The 18,190-nt window shown below is 41.1% G+C and overlaps 1 protein-coding gene across 2 annotated transcripts in view; it reads right to left on the bottom strand.

The window, feature by feature from the left end:
* rcor2 (REST corepressor 2) overlaps positions 1-18,190 on the bottom strand; it is a 69,375-nt gene that overhangs the window by 42,018 nt on the left and 9,167 nt on the right. For both annotated transcript variants that reach the window (XM_072551207.1, XM_072551208.1), the window contains exons 2-3: positions 4,050-4,095; positions 2,827-2,895 (exon numbers count right to left, since the gene is read on the bottom strand). In XM_072551207.1, the coding sequence (XP_072407308.1) occupies positions 2,827-2,895; positions 4,050-4,068 (88 nt within the window). In that variant the 5' untranslated portion in view covers positions 4,069-4,095. The remainder of the gene's footprint in view (positions 1-2,826; positions 2,896-4,049; positions 4,096-18,190) is intronic.

Raw genomic sequence — 18,190 nt, 5'->3', positions numbered from 1 at the left:
CCCCCCCTCATCCTTCTAAACTCCATCGAATATAGACTCAGAGTCCTCAAATGTTCCTCATATGTTAAGCTTTTCATTCCTGGGACCATTCTCGTGAACCTCCTCTGAAAACGCTTCAGGGCCAGTACACGCTTCCTGAGATATGGGGCCCAAACCTGCACACAATACTCCAAATGTGGTCTGACCAGAGCCTTACAGAGCATCAGAAATACATTTCTACTTTTATACTCAAGCACTTTCAAAATAAATGCCATCATTGCATTTGCCTCTTAACTTCTGATTCAACCTGCAAGTTTACCTTGAGAGAATCCTGGACTAGAACTACCAAGTCTTTTTGCACCTCAGACTTCTGAATTTTCTCCCCATTTAGAAAATAGCCCATGTCTCTATTCTTCCTACCAAAGTGCATGATCTCACACTTTCCCACATGGTACTCCATCTGCCACTTGCCTACTCTCCTAACCTGTCCAAATCCTTCTGCAGCCTCCCTGCTTCCTCAATGTTACCTGTACTTCCACCTATCTTTGAATCATCTGTAAACGTAACCAGAATGCCCTCAGTTCCTTCATAAAAAGTTGTGGTCCTAACACTGAGCCTTGTGGAACAACACTTGTCACTGGCTGCCATCCTGAGAACAATCCTTTTATCCCCACTCTCTGCTTTCTGCCAGACAGCCAAGTTTCCACCCGTGCTTGCCTCGAACACCATGGGCGCTTATCTTACTCAGTAGCCACCTGTGCGGTACTTTGTCAAAGGCCTTCTTGAAGTCCAGGTAGATAATATCCATTGGCACTCCTTGGTCTAACCTGTTTGTTACTTCCTCAAAGAATTCTAGCAGATTTATCAGGCATGACCTCCCCATGGATGAAACCATGCTGACTTTGCCCTATTTTACCATATACTTCCAAGTATTCAGAAATCTCATCCTTCATAATGGATGAGATTTCTCCCTCAGATAAGGAGACCAAAATGGTCACAAATGTGGTCTTGACCAGAGTTTTATACAGTCTCAGCAGTACACTCCTGTTCTTGTATTCTAACCCTCTCAAAATGAATGCTCACATCGTATGTGCCTTCCTAAGTGCCACTGAATCTGCATGTTAGAACTGAGATGAGGAGGAATTTCTTCAGCCAAAGGATGGTTAACTTACAGAACTCATTGCTACAGAAGGCTTGGGAGACCAAGTCATTGAGTGTACTTAAGACAGAGATAAATAGATTCTTGATTAGTAAGGGATCTAGGGTTATGGGGAAAAGGGAAGAGAATAGATTTTAGAAATATATACGCCATGATCAAATGACAGAGCAGATTTGATGGGCCAAATAACCTTATTCTGCTCCTATATCTTATGGCCTGACACTAACCTTAAGAGAATCCTGATCTAGGACTTCTATATTCCTTTTTGCTGCAGATTTACAAAGTACTTTCCCCATTTAGAAAATAGTCTACATCTCTATTCTTCTGTCTAAAGTGCATAACTTTCCCACATTGTATTGCATCTGCTACTTTTTTATCCATTCTCCCAGCCAGCAATCCTCATCTTCTCAATAATACCTGTCCCTCCATCTTATCATCGTATTATCTGGCAAACTGAGCAACAATGTCCTCAGCTCCTTCGTCCAGGTTGTTAATGTATAACTTGAAGAATTGTGAACCCAGCACTGTACCCTGCGGAATTCACTCATCACCAGCTGCCATACTGAAAGAGACTCCTTTATCCCCACTTTCTGCTTTCTGCCAGTCAGCCAATCTTCTATCCAGGTCAGTACCTTACCTCTATAGCCACGGGCTCTTATCTTATTTAGCAGCCTCCTGTGACGGCATCTTGTCAAAGTTCTTTTGGAAATCAAAATAGATCACATCCATTGGCTTTCCTTCATCTAATTTGCTCATTATACCCTCAAAGAGTCCTAACAGATTTGTCAGGCATGACCTCCCCTTGAAGAAGGCATGCTGAATCAGCCCCACTTTATCATGCACTTCCAAATACCCCGCAATCTCATTCTTAATAATGGACTCTAAAATCTTATCAATGATCAAGTTCAGGCTAACCGACCTATCATTTCCAATTTTCTGCCCCCCTCCCTTCTTAAACATTTTTCAGCCCTCTGGACTCTCCCTGACTCTCGTGATTCCTGGAAAACCACCAGCAATATCTCCATCATCTCCTCAGTTATCTCCTCCAGAAATTTGGGGTGTCGTCCATCTGGTCCCAATGATTTATCCAACTGTTGATTTTTCAGCTTCCCTAGCACTGTCTCCTTAGTGACAGCCACAACCCTCACCTCTGCCTCCTGACTTTCTTGAAGTTCTGATAAGCTACTGCTGTGTTCACTTGTGAACTCTCTTCCTCAAAAGGTAGTGAAAGCAGAGTCTTTGAATATTGATTCTTGATAAGTAAGGGGGCAGTGGGAAGGTTATCAGGGGGTAGGTGTGAATGTGGAGTAACCAAATCAGCTGAATGGCGGAACAGGCTCGAATGGCCTATTTATCCTCCTAAGATGAAATGTATGAAAGTGAATCTTAACTAGTGCCACAGTTAACTACTGTCCCTTTCAGTACCACAATGAGGACATGCGGGAGAGAGCATCAAATTCGCACTCTCACCAAATGAATGTGCTGCATTTTTACAGGCACTTTCAAAAGGAATAAAAAAAGGGATTGCCACAGTTTCCTGACCCCACTTGAAGAGCAAGGTCATGGGTACATCTGCACAAAAGAAGGATTACACCTCATAATAATGCTCCCTGAAAGTAAGTATCAGGTCAAGCAACCTGTTAAGGTATCAGAGAGAAATCTTTTTCAAAATGAGGGATCTCACTTACTTATTAATGTAGTCCGCTTAGTCAGCCAGTGATCCTTGTAGCTTCGGACTCCAATGGGAACAGGAGAACCTGTAGATAAGCACCAATGAATTTAATCCTGAGGAATCCAATATCTGACTGATCAAACAACCAAACAAATGTCCATTTTGTCATCTTAAGTTTTCTTTCTAATTTATATTATACAGTATTGTCCTCCAGTCCCCATCATCTCCTACGCAGACTTAGAGTGTTCCTCCAATTAAGAATATGAGTTCCAGGTCTTTCATTACAACTAAAATAGAAATTAAACAGCACTAGCTGCAAATAATGTCATAGCTGAACAACTAAAAATTGCATTTATGTAGCAACTTTCATCTGGGAAATATCCCTAGGTACTTCATGATAATGTGATCAAAAGCCAACAGTAAACATGGGAGCTACTAGACCTGAAAGCATGGTCCAAGATTTTGATTTTAAATAGTGATGTGAAGAGAGGAATTCCAATTGGTGCTGATTATCATGCTGCAAATTGTGTTGTAGAGCCTCAGTAGTGGGACAGTATAACTACAATATGACTTGCAGTTTCCATTATAAATGTGGTCATAGGATTTCAACAGGAAAGTTCACAGAAACAGAGCAAGGACAGAAGATAATGTAATGCATTATTGGATGCTTTGGAGAGGGTGCAGAGAAGGTTTACGAGGATGTTGCCTGGTATGGAAGGTGCGAGCTATGAAGAAAGGTTGAGTAAGTTAGGTTTATTTTCATTAGAAGAAAGGAGATTGAGTAGGGAAACTGATTGAGGTTTACAAAATCATGAAGGGTATAGGCAAGGTGGATAGAGACAAGCTTTTTCCCAGAGTGAAGGATTCAATAACGAGAGGTCACACTTTCATGGTGAGAGGTGGAAAGTTTAAGGGGGATACATGAGGCAAGTACTTCACACAGAGGGTGGTGGGCGTTTGGAACGTGTTGCCAGCAGAGGTGGTAGAGGCAGGCACAGTAGATTCATTTAAGATGCGTCTGGACAGATGCATGAGTAGGTGGGGAGCAGAGGGAATCAGATGCTTAGGAATTGACCAACTGGTTTAGACAGTACATTTGGATTGGCTCAGGCTTGGAGGGTCGAAGGACCTGTTCCTGGGCTGTAAATTTTCTTTGTCCTTTGTTCTTTGGTAGATAGCAAGATATCAACATAACTGGAGATAAATTAAAATGTTACACTGTTTTGATAGTCTGCTTACCATCTTTTGGTACATTCATTTCTGGTGTCCTGTGACCTTTCTTAATCTGTTAAAACAAATAAAATTCACATTTAGACAGGTCCTTTCTAAGTGAAATGCCACAAAGCACTTTTCACACAACAGATGATTTTTACGGTGTAGTCTAACACAACAGCTAATTGAAACACATAGTTCCAGAAATAGCAAATGAATTTAATATGGTTTAGCTATTTGGGTTGAGAGTCAGGAATGTTGACCAGAAACTTATCAGGCCAAGTCAGAGATATACTGTGGCTACAAGATCAGGTCAGAGTTTAGGAATTCAGTAGCAAGTAACTCACCACCATATACCAGTTGCAAGTCAGGACTACGAGGGAATACTCCTCATTGGCCTCGAAAAGTGCAGCTCCAACATTAGTCAAAATGTTTGACAACATCCAGCACAAAGCAACCCCTTGACTAACACACCCACAAACATTCACCAACACTTCCCGCCACTATTGATGCTCAGTGGCAGCAGTGTCTACCAGCTACAAGATGCACAGCTACAACTCATCAAGGCTACTTGAACAACACCTTCCAAACCATGATCACTACCATGCAGAAGAAAAGGCAGCAGATACATATAATCCACCTCCAAGTCACTCACAACATGGCTTAGAAAAATATTGACGCTCAGTCAAAATTCTAGCTCTCACTAATATAACTGTGGGTCTACCTACACATGGACTGCAGTAGTTCAAGAATGCATCTCAGCACTAACTATTCCAGTCTAGATTAGAGTGGTTCTGGAAAAGCACAGCAGGTCAGGCAGCATCCTAGAAGCAGGAAAATCAATGTTTCGGGCAAAAGCCCTTCATCAGGAACTAACTATTCCAGGGCTAATGCTTGCCAATAAATACTGGCATAACCAGTGAAGCCCATGAATATTGCATGTCAATTTTCAGTAGTTACATGCTCTATTTCAGATAAAACGTCATATCAACAAAGTTTAGATTAGATTACCTCCGGTGTGGAAACAGGCCCTTCAACCCAACAAGTCCACACCGACCCTCTGAAGAGTAACCCTTTTCCCTCTAACTAACGCATCTAACCTATGGGCAATTTAGCATGGCCGATTCACCTGACCTGCACATCTTTGGACTGTGGGAGGAAACTAGAGCACCCGAAGGAAACCCACACAGACACGGGGAGAATGTGCAAACTCCACATAGTCGCCCAAGGCTGAAATTGAACCTGGGACCCTGATGCTGTGAGGCAGCAGTGCTAACTACTGAACCACTGTGCCGCCCCTTAAGTCAATGGTCATTATCGTCTTTCGAACTGTTCACACTATGTTTTCCTTTCTCACTGGCATTTTAAATTACCTGCTTCTCCATTTTGAAACCTGTTTTGTCCGCTTATTCTTCAGGGTAAATGGTGAACGAAAGTGATTTAAACAAATAGCGATTCTTGTTCCTGTATTTTTTTTTACATTTTTTGTTCACTGAACTCTTACTGCACTTGGTTAATATTATATAGTTTTTAAAAGGGCTATATTTTTTATTCAATTGTTAAGACGCCTTGCTGATTTTGCATTTTTTAATTTTATTCTTTTATCATCTTGGTTTGGAACTGGGAAATGTGAGCCAAAGATGAGTTTTGGACTGTGGCTAACAAGCTTGTGTTAAAGGGAAAACAAACCAAATTGGCTTTTATTTATTCATTAACTGCAGGTTGGTTCCTAATCAAAAGATTCTGCAGACGTTTCATCACCAGAGAAGAGCATTATGTTTAAACTGATAGCAGAAGTTGGCTATCAACAAGATCAGTACCTGGGAATTGGTTCCAGTAAGTCTGGATAAGATCTTATGCTCAAGCAGATGGCAGATGTTGAATGGTAACCGGGTTCTCCTGAAGATGGACAGTGTTTCAGGAAACGGTCAGAGTAAATGGATTTTGGACTGTGTTTTATGAGAGAAAAGGAATCTAGCTATTGATGCTACAGCATGAAAATTTGAAATCTCCTTTCCGTAACCTCCCATAAACAGCTCTTGAAAGCTCAGAGAATAGAAAACTAAATTTTCTGTATTATTGTCTTTATCTAAGTATAAGGGTGACTCTGAATGACATCTTCAGAAAATCAACCAAGAAATCATCAGATAGGCCTGTGGAACAATGCATTATGGAAACCACTTAAATAATCTGGCCAGTTTTGTTATTTTCTTTTATTTATCCCTTAACTGTGTTTGTTTCTGTCCATCTTTTGTGTTAATGGAGGTGAAACAAAGGCTTTTGGGTCTATAGCACAGGCCAGTTAGATATGGCATTTGTGCTCTGCTGAAGTTACTATATTGTTGAGATTTTGGAGAAAACTTGTACCTCAGGTTGTGGATCAAGTTGTAAAGTTGCTTTCTGAGATTTTGGTAAATGGGGTCAAAATTGATATATTTGTTGATGGAGTTCCGGTTTGAATGCCAGGCCGCTTGGAATTCCCCTGTGTATCTTTATTTAGCCTGTCCCAGGATGGATGTATTGTTCCAGTCGAACTGGTGTCCCTTTTCGTCTGTGTGTATGGATACCAGTGATAGTTGGTCATGTCTTTAGGTGGCTAGTTGGTGCTCATGTATCCTGGTAGATAGCTTCCTGCTCGTTTGTCCAATGTAACGTTTGTTGCAATCCTTGCAGGGTATTTTCTATATAACATTCATTCTGCTGGTTGTTGGCAACAGGGTACTTTAAGTTCATCAAGAGCTGTTTCAGTGTGGTGGTAGGTTTGTGAGCTACCACGATGCCTAGGGACCGGAGAAGTCTGGTCGTCATCTCCGAGATGTCTTTGGTGTATAGCAGGGTGGCTAGAATCTCTGGGTGTGTTGTATCTTATTGTTTGGGTCAGTTATGCAGGAATTGGCGGACTGCGCTTATTGGGTGCCCATTATTCCTGAATACGGTGCATAGGTGTTTTTTCTCGGCTTCTCATAGTTCCTGGGTCTTGCGGCTTGTTTAAATAAAGTCCTCAAGGAGCTCTGTTTGTGGGTGTTAGGGTAATTGCTCCTGTAGTTGAGTACCTGGTCAGTGTGTGGCTTTCCTATAGAGGCTGGTCTGCAGCTCTCCATTGGCTTTACATTCATCCTGGGACAACACATCTGTCCTGGGACAGGCTAAACAAAGACACGCATGGGAATTCCTGGAGGCCTGACATTCAAACCAGAACTCCATCAACAAACATATAGATTTGAACCCCATTTATCAACCTCTCAGAAATAGAACGGGAAATGATATCACCTGGATGTATGTTTGCTCGCTGAGCTGGAAGGTTTGTTTTCAGACGTTTTCGTCAACACACTAGATAAAATCATGACTGAGCCTCTGGGTGAAGCACTGGTGGTATGGTTTGCTTTCTATTTATGTGTTTAGGTTTCCTTGCATTGGTGATGTCATTTCCTATGGTGATTCCATTTCCTGTTCTTTTTCTCAAGGGTGGTAAATGGGATCTAAGTCAATGTGTTTGTTGGTAGAATTCCAGTTGGAATATCTTGCTTCTAGGAATTCTCATACGTGTCTCTATTTGGCTTGTCCTAGAATAGATGTGTTGTCCCAGTCAAAGTGGTGTCTTTCCTCATTTGTATGTAAAGATACTAGTGGGAGTGGGTCATGTCTTTTTGTGGCTAGTTGATGTTCATGCATCCTGGTGGCTAGTTTTCTGCCTGTTTTGTTACTGTTCTTGCAAGGTATTTTGTAAATAGCAATAGTTTTGCTTGTTGTCTGTATAGGATCTTTCAAGTTCATTAGCTGCCGTCTTAGTGTGGTGGTGGGTTTGTGGGCTATCATGATGCCAAGAGGTCTGAGTAGCCTGGCATTCATTTCTGAGACGTCTTTGATGTAGGGGAGAGTGGCTAGGGTTTCTGGAATGTTTTGTCTGCTTGTTTGAGTTTGTTGCTAAGAAATCAGCAGACTGTGTTCAATGGCACCCATTTTTTTTAATACACTGTATAGGTGATTTTCCTCTGCTCTTTGTAGATCCTCTGTGCTGCAGTGTGTGGTGGCTCATTGAAATAATGTTTTAATGCAGCTTCGTTTGTGGGCATTGGGATAACTGCTTCTGCAGTTCAGTATTTGCTCTGTATGTGTTGTTTTCCTGTAGACACTGGTTTGAAGTTCCCTATTGGCTGTTTGCTCCACTGCAACATCTAGGAATGTCAGTTTGTTGTTGTTTTCCTCCTCTTTTGTGAATTTTATGCCAGTAAGGGTATTATTGATGGTCTTGAACGTTTCCTGTAATTTGTTTTGTTTAGTGATGACAAAGATGTCATCCATGTAGTGGACCCAAAGTTTGGGTTGGATGGTTGGCAGAGTTGTTTGTTCCAGTCTCTGCATTACTGCCTCTGCTAAGATCCTACCACAATAAATCGAGACAGATAAATAGCAAGTGGGACAGAACACCAGAGGCTCACTGGTGATGTTACCTAGCATGGTGATGAAGCGTCTGAGAACAAATCTTCTACATTCTATCAGTTCAGCGAGCAAATTGACAACCTGTTAATAAATTGCTAAGTCTTTTATTTAAAATACAAACTAGTGTCTGGAATTTATTATTCAGAGTCTGGGATTGGTTATTCAAAAGTCTGGTTAGGAACCACTAGGGTCAATTTTGAGGCGTCCCAATTTAATTTTATTGTGTTACAAACATAGAGGTAGAAAGGCTGATTTAGATTGGTTGTCTGTCTCCATGTCATAACACAATGGATACTATTACAGGTATAGAATCCTTTATCCGAAATTCTGAAATCCAACAAGCTCCGAAATATTTTTCATAGAGTGTGGAACGTTATTTTGGCATGCAATCAGGTGACCTAACTCCACACCCACTCAAACCACATCAATCAGATGTGACATGGTGGCGTGGCCCAGCACTGGCAGGCGTCAATTGTGTCTCAGCACTCATACTATTCACATGTGCATCTGCTGTTCGGTAATTTTTAAAATTTCATTGTGAAAATGTTGTTTATTCCAAAATCTGAAAAATTCCGAATTCCGAAAACAATTGGCCCCAAGGATTTCAGATAAAGGATTGTGTACCTGTATCTGTACCACCATTTCTGAATCTAATTGATCATGGTATTGAAGGCTTCTAGATTTAAACCCTGAATAGTAAAGATAGAGGGAGGTGGCATTAAGAAAGGTGAGCATTAATGCAGAAATGAAACTAACACAGGCACCATGGGTGAAATGGCCTCCTTCTGTGGCAGATTCATTTCTGTATCTTCCAGCAACAGTTACATTTCTTTCAGAACATTAACAATCAAGAATAAACAAATGTTACAGGCCTTTTTATTGCCCCTCTTATAGCCAATCTCCCAGCACCACATCCATCGGTTTGAAGTCAATGTGCAATCCTCAGACATTAGTTTACGTCTCTGTTGATACTGCATGTTGTTCCTGTGCTTACTAGTTCCCGTTTTGCATTGCATTTGCTTTCTTAATTGGCAATGGAAACCAAATGTGAGGCTAATCACTTCTTTGCTGACACTGTCAGGTGCAATTTGTGTCAAAGCTTTCATGTTCCATGTTTGCAATCATCATTGGTTCCCCTACTGCCCTATTCTCCCGAACCCTCTCCAAATCCCTACAAAAATTCCAACTCAAGCCCTGCCCAGGAAATTCTTGCCATCCAGCTCTAACTGGAGTTAAACAGAGATACCAGAGCATTGCTGGATTTGTGCTGTAGATCAACAGAGGGAGGAACATTGCAACCAAATCAACAAGAAAGCCAATGATGTTAGTGAAGGCAGATTTCAGTTATCCACTCAGGAGATGGAGAAACCCAAGTCTGGAACAGGAATCACGAGATTCGCCATGGACCTTTCTTGTTGTGTTGATAATTGCAACACCTCTCACACTCACTGCAATTCTTTATAAGATGAGGTGATATTGTGTTGGGGATAAAGAGAGGGATGAGAAGACATAATCCAAGAAAGATGAGATATCTGGAAAAATATATTTAATGTAAGCACGAATCAGGATTTGATGTGAGGAAAACTCGTATATTAAAAGGAATCTCAATTCAGAAAAAAAGTGCTCAGTATTTTTGGGATGATAAGGTTCAGAGAGGGAGGTACAGACATAAGATGTGTGTGCTTCTCATTCCCAGCACTGACCTGAGGAAGTAAGCACCAGATGAATATCTAAAATTCCCAATATTGAGGACATCCTTTACACCAGATGACTCAGCCCATTGTAGCGACAAAACATTTGTGATGCTAGCTATTGCTGCAAACCACATTAAACCATACTCAATTCACTGACCAATAAAGGCAAACATACAAACATTTTCTTTACTAGCCTCAATTTGTATGAGTGCGGAGGGGTAAGGGAGGAAGGGGCAGGGAAGTGGGTGTTGTGGAGATGGGGAAGGGGAGGCAAGGAATGGTAGGAGGGAGAGAAAGGACAGAATGAGAGAGGTAGGAAGTGGGTTGATGGAAGGCAAAAAAAGAGATGCCATCAGCAGGTGGTCTGATTTTGACAAGTTTGTGATAGGTGTTACTGTGCAGAAGCTTCAGCATGAAAAGCTCAACAGAAAATGGAACCAAAGAAAGCTGAACAGTGCCACCTGGCTGTTACCAAGGAGACTGTTTCAAATCGAGTCATGGAGTCATAGAGATGCACAGCACAGAAAAAGACCCTTCCATTCAACTTGTCCATGCTGACCAGATATCTAAATAAATCTAGTCCCGTTTGCCAGCATTTTGTCCATATCTCTCTAAATCCTTCCTATTCAAATGTCTATCCAGATGTCTTTTCAATGTTGTATTTGTACCAGCATCCATCACTTCCTCTGGCAGCTCATTCCAGATGCGCACCACCTTCTGCATGAAAAAGCTGTCCCTTAGGTCCCTTTTAAATCTTTATTTCTCTCACCGTAAATTTATGCCTCTAGTTTTGGATTCCCCTACCTTTAGGAAAAGACATTGTCGACTCAGTCTAGCCATGCCCCTCATGATTTTATAAACCTCTGTAAGGTCACCACTCAGCCTCTGACGCTCCAGAGAAAATAACCCCAGCCTGTTTAGCATCTATAGCTCAAACCCTCCAATCCTGACAACATCTTTGTAAATCTTTTCTGAATCCTTTCAAGTTCCACAACATCCTCCCTATAGCAGAAAGACCAGAATTAAACAGAGTATTCCAATACTGGTCAAACCAATGTCCTCTACATGACCTCCCAACTCCTATACTCAATGCAATGACCAATAAAGGCAAGCATAAAAAACATCTTCATTATCCTGTCTACCTGCAATTCCACTTTTAAAGAACTATGAACCTGCACTCCAAGTCTCTTTGTTCAGTAATACTCCCAGAAACTTACCATTAGGCATACAAGTGAATAAATCTGGAGACTATCCCACAATATAAAGAAATAGATTAAATGTTGGCAATGTTACACTCTCTCTCTCTCACTCACTCCCTCAAATATGTTCGTATTTTCAATAATATTAGAAACCTATGATTATATTACTTCCAATAAAATTAACACTAGCATGTAACAATGAGACAGAGAAAATGTGATTGTCCTTCTTAGAGCAGAGAGTGTGAAGGGGAGGTTTAATTGAAGCATTCAAAATCAGGAAGAGGTCTAATACAAAGGAAGATATTGTTTCCAGGGCAGAAAGGTTAGTAACCAGAGAGACCAAAGCTAAAGAGAATCAGCAAAAGAACAAAAGGGACAACATAGGAAGAGAGGTAAGCCATTCAGCTCTTCAAGGCTGTGCAGTCTTTCAATAAGATCATAGCTGATCATCCACTTCAATAACTCTTTCCCTTTATATTTCCTATATTTTTAAATCTATCTCTACTTTAAACAGAGCCAATAAACTGAGGTTCTACAGCCCTCAAGATTATAGTTTACCAAACATTCACCACCTTCTGAGTAAAACAGAATCTGTGTATTTCAGTTCTAAGTGGCGTTCCCCTTACTTTCAAAATTGCTTTGGACTCCCCAACCAGTGGAAATATCTTACCAGCATCTATCCTAGTCATTTATGTAATTTTTAAGTTTCAATGAGATCACCTTTCATTCTTCAAAACTCGAGAAAATACAGGTCCTCTCTTCATAGGACAGTCATGTCACCTCAAGAAGTCTGGTGAACCTTTAACATACATACAAACACAGGTGGTTGACAGGGCCCTTAGCCAGGTCTGACCCATCTCCCATATTTGGCCTCAGCCTCTCTCTTCCCTTCCACAAAAGCGATAGGATTCCCCTTGTTCTCACCTACCATCCAACCAGCATACACTCAATAAGATCTTCAGCAACCATTTCCTCCTTCTCTACAGGGATGCCAACAGCAGACATATATTCCCCTCCCCTCCCTTGTCAGCCTTCCAAAGGGACCATTCACTCTGGGACATCTGGTCCACTCTTCTTCACTCCCAACACTCCCCTCAGCCCACAGCATCTTCCCCTGCAATTGCAGAAGGTGTAACATCTGCCTGTTTACTTCCTCCCTCCTGAGTCTCCAAGGCCTCAAAAACACCTTCCAGGTGAAGCAGCACTTTACCTGCTCTTCACTCAATCCAATCTACTATACTCGCTGCGCACTATGTTGTCTCCTTTACACTGGGGAAACAAAGCACAGACTGGGTGACCTTTACAGAACTCCTATGTACTGTCCACAAAAATGACCCTGAGTTTCCAGTTGCCTGCCACTTCAACACACCACCATGTTTCCTGGCTAGCATTTCTGTCTCAGGCTTGCTGCAATGAAGTTCAGCGCAAACTGGAAGAACAGCACCTCATTTTCCACTTGGGACCTCTGCAGGCTTCTGGACTCAATATTGAGTTCAACAATTTTAGGGCTGGAGCACCTTCCTCCCCTGTGCTGACCCCAACCCTCAAATACCAGGCCTTGACATCAAATGGCCTGCTACCACACACAACCCATTGCTAGCTACTAATAGTCCCCATTCTCCCAACCTGACCTTTATCCATTCCTTTGTCTGTCCAACTGTTTTTCTCTCTCTTTGGGCTCTATCTCCACCTATCATTTCCTCCTCTCCCACCTCCCCCAACTTCTGCATAAATATCAACAATTTCCTAGCTACAATCAGTTCTGAAGAAGAGTCAATGGAACCTGAAACATTGACTCTGCTTTCTCACCATGGACGCTGCCAGACCTGTTGAGTTTTTCTAGCAATTTCTGTGTTTCATTTGGATTGTCAGCATCTGCAGTTCTTTCAGTTTTTTGTCTGGTGAACCTTCATTACACTCTCCCTATGGCAATAATATCTTTTCTGAGGTAAAGGGATCAGCATGGCTCATAGCACTCCAGGTGTAGCCTAATTAAGCTCCTACACAATTAAAGCAAGAGTTCACTAATCCTCTTGCGATAAACATATCATGAACCTTCCTAATAACTTGTTGCACTTGCATGTACGTTTTAGGTTACTCATCAAAAAGGACACCTGCGTCCCTTTGTACACACTACGATATCCAACCTGTTACCATTTAAGAAATACTCTAAACATCAGCTTCTCTACTCAACATTGATAACCTCACTTTTTTCACACTATATTCCATCTGCCATGCTCTTACACACTAAATCTGTCCTAATCCTCTTGAAGCTGCTTTGCCTCCTCCTTATGGGCACACATACCGACCTTATTTTGTGTCATCTGTGAACTTGAAATTATTACATTCTGTTACCACATACAAATCACTGACATAGATTGAAGGCATTTGGGGTCGTAGTACTGATTCCTTGCAATACTCCCCCAGACAGAGCCTGCCAATGCAAGAATGACCCATTTTTAAAATGTGATTTGTTGTTATCTGGAATGTGCTGCCCGACAGGGAGGTAGAAGCAGATTCAATAGAAAGTTTCAAAAGGTAATTGGATAAATTATGGAATCATAAACTCATACAGTATGGAAACAGATCCTTCGGTCCTTACAGTCCATGCTGACCAAAATCCCAAACTAAACTAGTCCCACCTGCCTGCACTTGGCACTTATCCCTCCAAACATTTCTTATTCATGTACTTATCCAAGTATCTTTTAAATGTTGTAACTGTACCCACATCCACTGCTTCCTCTGGATGTTCATTCAACACACGAACCACTCTCTAGTAAAACAGTTATCTCTCATGTCTTTTTAAAATCTTTCTCCTCTCACCTTAAAAATATGACTCCTGTTTTGTTTATTTTTGTAAACTTGTAAAAATGTTAAATTTCTAATAAGAATACCTATAAAAAAAATGCCCCCTAGTCATAGAATCATACAGTCACAGAGATGTACAGCATGGAAACAGACCCTTCGGTCCAACCCGTCCATGCCGACCAGAAATCCCAACCCAATCTAGTCCCACCTGCCAGCACCTGGCCCATATCCCTCCAAACCCCTCCTATTCATATACCCATCGAAATGCCTCTTAGTCTTGAAATTTCCCACCAGGAAAGAGACACCTTTGCTCAAAGGTCTGAGCAAAGAAGGCAAGCATGCTAAACACCTCTTGAACCATCCTATCATATGTGATGCAAACTTGAAAGAATTATGCACCTGAATTCCGAGGTCTCTGTTCTACAACTCTGCCCAAGGCCTTACTTTTAATTGTACAAGTCTTGCCTTTGTTTATTTTACCAAAATACAATACCTCACATTTATCCAAATTAAACTCCGTTTGCCACTCTTCAGACCATTGACCCAATTGATCAAGATCTCTTGTAATAAAATCAGAAATTGCTGGAAAAGTTCAGCAGGTATACCAGCATCTGTAGAGAAAAATAAGAACCTCAGAGTTTGTAACCTTCTTCACTATCCACTTTATCACCCATCCTGGTGTCTTCTGCAAAAGTACTAACCATGCTTTCTATTTTCTTATCTAAATCATTTAAATAAATGACAAACAAAAGTGGACTCAGCATCAATCCCTATTGAACAATGCTGGTCACAGGTCTCCAGTCCAAGAAAACAACCCTCCACCATCACTCTCTGACTCCTGCTATTAAGCCAATTTTGCATCCAATTGGCAAGCTCATTCTGAATCCCATGTGACTATCCCTCATCATTCATTGCCTCTTCAAATGCACACAAATCCGATCTTTCAGAATCACTTTGAACATCTTACACACCAGCAAAGTCAGACTCACAGGTATATTATTCCCAGACTTCTGCTTACATTTCTTCTTAAACAAAGGCACAACATTATCCACTCTTCAGTCATTCAGCATTTCACCTGTATTTATAGATGATACAAATATTCCACAATTTCCTCCCTAACTTCCCACAAAATCCTGAGATATACTAGATCAGGTCCTGGAGATTTATCCACCTCTACATCTTCTAAGACCTCCAGCACTTCCTCGTTTGCACTGTGAACTGTTTTCAAAACATCAATATTTATTTTCCTAAGTTCTCCAGCCTCAGTTTCTTTCTCCACAGTAAAAATTGATGCAAAATATTCATTTAATATCTATCCCATTTCCTGAAGTTCAACACAAAGACGAGCTCTGTGATCTTTAAGGGGCCTTACTCTCTCTCCAGTTGCTGTCTTGCTCTTAATGTACTTGTAGAGTCTCTTTGGATGATCCTTAACCTTATTTGCCAAGGCTATCTCATATCCTGTCTCTGCCTTCCTGATCTCCCTCTTAAGAATGCCCCGACATTTTTTATACTGATAAAGTGATACTGATACTGGGAATGTATACTATACTCCAGATGTGGTCTCACCCTGCATAATGAAAGCATAACCTTCTTGGCTTTGTATTCAATTCCCCTCACAATAAAAGGTAACATTTGATTAGTTTTCCTGACTACTTGCTGCTCCTTTTGTGATTCATGGACTTGGACACTCCGATCCCTCTACATCTCAGAGCTCTGTAATAACTTACCATTTAATTAATATACTTACTTTTATTCTTCCTGTCACAATGGACAATTTTACATTGTTTCACACTATAAACTCCATATGCTAGATCTTTGCCTAGTCACTTAAATAATATTCCCTTGTACGTCCTTATGTCATCTTCACAATGTACGGTGCTACCCATCTTTGTGTAATCAGCAAACTTAGCAATCTTATCTTCCACCCCTTCATTCAAATCATTTCTATGAATTCTAAATAGTTGAGGGCCCTGCGTTGATCTCTGTTATGCACTGCTCATAAGTTCTTGCCAACCAGGAAGTGACCCATTTATAACTACTCCATTTTCTATTAGCTAACTAGTCTTTTATCCATGCTAATATAGAATCATAAAATTTTACAGTACAGAAGGAGGTCATTTGATCCACTGTGTCTGTAAAAGCTCCCAAAACAGCTCCCTAACTAGGCCTACTCTCCAGCCTAACTCTGCAGCCCTCTAACTTTATCACTTTCAAACATGTATCCAACTCTCTTTGAAACTGCCTATGGAATCTACCTCCACCACTCTCCCAGGTCGTGCATTCCAAATTCTAACAACTCTCTGATTAAAGAAATTCTCTTCATCTCACTCTTAGCTCCCTTGTTGACAATCTTGAAATTGTGACCCCTACTTACTGACGTACTAGCAGAAACAGAATCGCCTTCTTTACCCTGTCAAAATTGTTCATAATTCTGAACACCTCAATTCTTAATCTTCTCTGCTCCAAGAAGAAAAAGCCCTATCTGTCCAATCATTCCTTGTATTGAAAATCCTTTATTCCTGGTATCATTCCAGTAAATCACCATTAACCTTTCTCCAGGACTTTAACATCCTTACTTAAAAAAGGTACTGAGAACTGAACACAATACTCAAATGTGGTCTGACCAATAATTTGCAGAGGTGTAGCATCACTTCCTTCCTTTTATACTCAATGCTTCTATTTATAAACCCAAGAATCCTATTGCCTTCTTAACAACGGTTTCAACTTGCCTGACCATCTTCAGAGAATCATACACATGAACCTTGAGGTCCCTGTGCTGCTGTCATCTCCTCAAAGTTGGACCATTGAACCTGTATATGTCTCCATGTTCCTTCCACCAAAATGCGTTACTCCACATTTCTCTGCATCGATATTCATTTGCCAGGTGTCTGTCCATTTGGCCAACTTATCAATGTCCCTCTCAAGTCACTCAGCATCATCCTCACAATTTAGTATTCTCACTAGTTTAGTACGTAAACAAATTTAGAGATTTTACCCTCAAAAGCCATTTCCATGTCGTTTATATAAATCAAAAGAAGCAAAGGTCCTCATACCAATTCCTTGAAACATCACTTTCAATTTGTTTGCAATCTGAGAAATGCCCATCTATACCTATCTGTTTCCTATCTTTCGGCCAACTTCTAATGCATGACGCCAAGAGCCTATCAATCCTGAACATTTCTAATTTGCTAACCAACAATCTTTGTGGCACAATACCAAATATTTTTCTTACCCTCTGCACCATGAACTTTTATTTTTCATATTAACCTTTTAAATGGGTGGCACAGTGGTTAACACTGCTGTCTCACAGCGCCAGAGATCCGGGTTCAATTCCCACCTCAGGCAACTGACTGTATAGAATTTGCACATTCTCCCCGTGTCTGCGTGGGTTTCCTCCGGGTGCTCCGGTTTCCTCGCACAGTCCAAAAATGTGCAGGTCAGGTGAATTGACCATGCTAAATTGCCCGTAATGTTAGCTGAAGGGGTAAATGTAGGGGTATGGGTGGGTTGCGCTTCGGCAGGTCGGTGTGGACTTGTTGGGCTGAAGGGCCTGTTTCCACACTGTAAGTAATCTAATCTAAAAAATGGCATCTTATCAAATGCCCATAAGCAGTTTCCTGATAACATGCTATCAGATTAACTGCCCTGTCAGTCCTTGTTTTCTCTCTTGCTTCCCTTTCTGAATAGGCATGTTAATTTGCTAAATTCCAGTCACTGGGACCGCTCAAGAATCTGAGAAATTTTGGAAAATGAGAAGCAGTGTCTCTCTGCAGCTGCCTCTTTTTTAACCTTAGGATGTTGGCCATTCTGGCATGGGGACTTGTCAGCTTTTAGTCAATGATTTAAAGTTCCTGACTCTCTTAGTCCCTTGGTTAGCCCTACACCTGTTATATCCTTTGTGTTTGAGTTTGAATAGTGTCAGGGACGTGGTGGGTTTGAATGGTGTTGGAGATTCGATGGGTTTGGATGGTATCGGTGAGGTGATGGATTTGGATGGTGATGGGGAGGCAATGGGTTTGCATAG

The sequence above is a fragment of the Chiloscyllium punctatum genome, chromosome 31 (genome assembly GCF_047496795.1).
Source record: "Chiloscyllium punctatum isolate Juve2018m chromosome 31, sChiPun1.3, whole genome shotgun sequence".
In the NCBI taxonomy this organism is placed as follows: domain Eukaryota; kingdom Metazoa; phylum Chordata; class Chondrichthyes; order Orectolobiformes; family Hemiscylliidae; genus Chiloscyllium; species Chiloscyllium punctatum.
The sequence above is the reverse complement of the archived record's forward strand: the minus strand, read 5'-3'. Positions and strand labels throughout refer to the sequence as shown.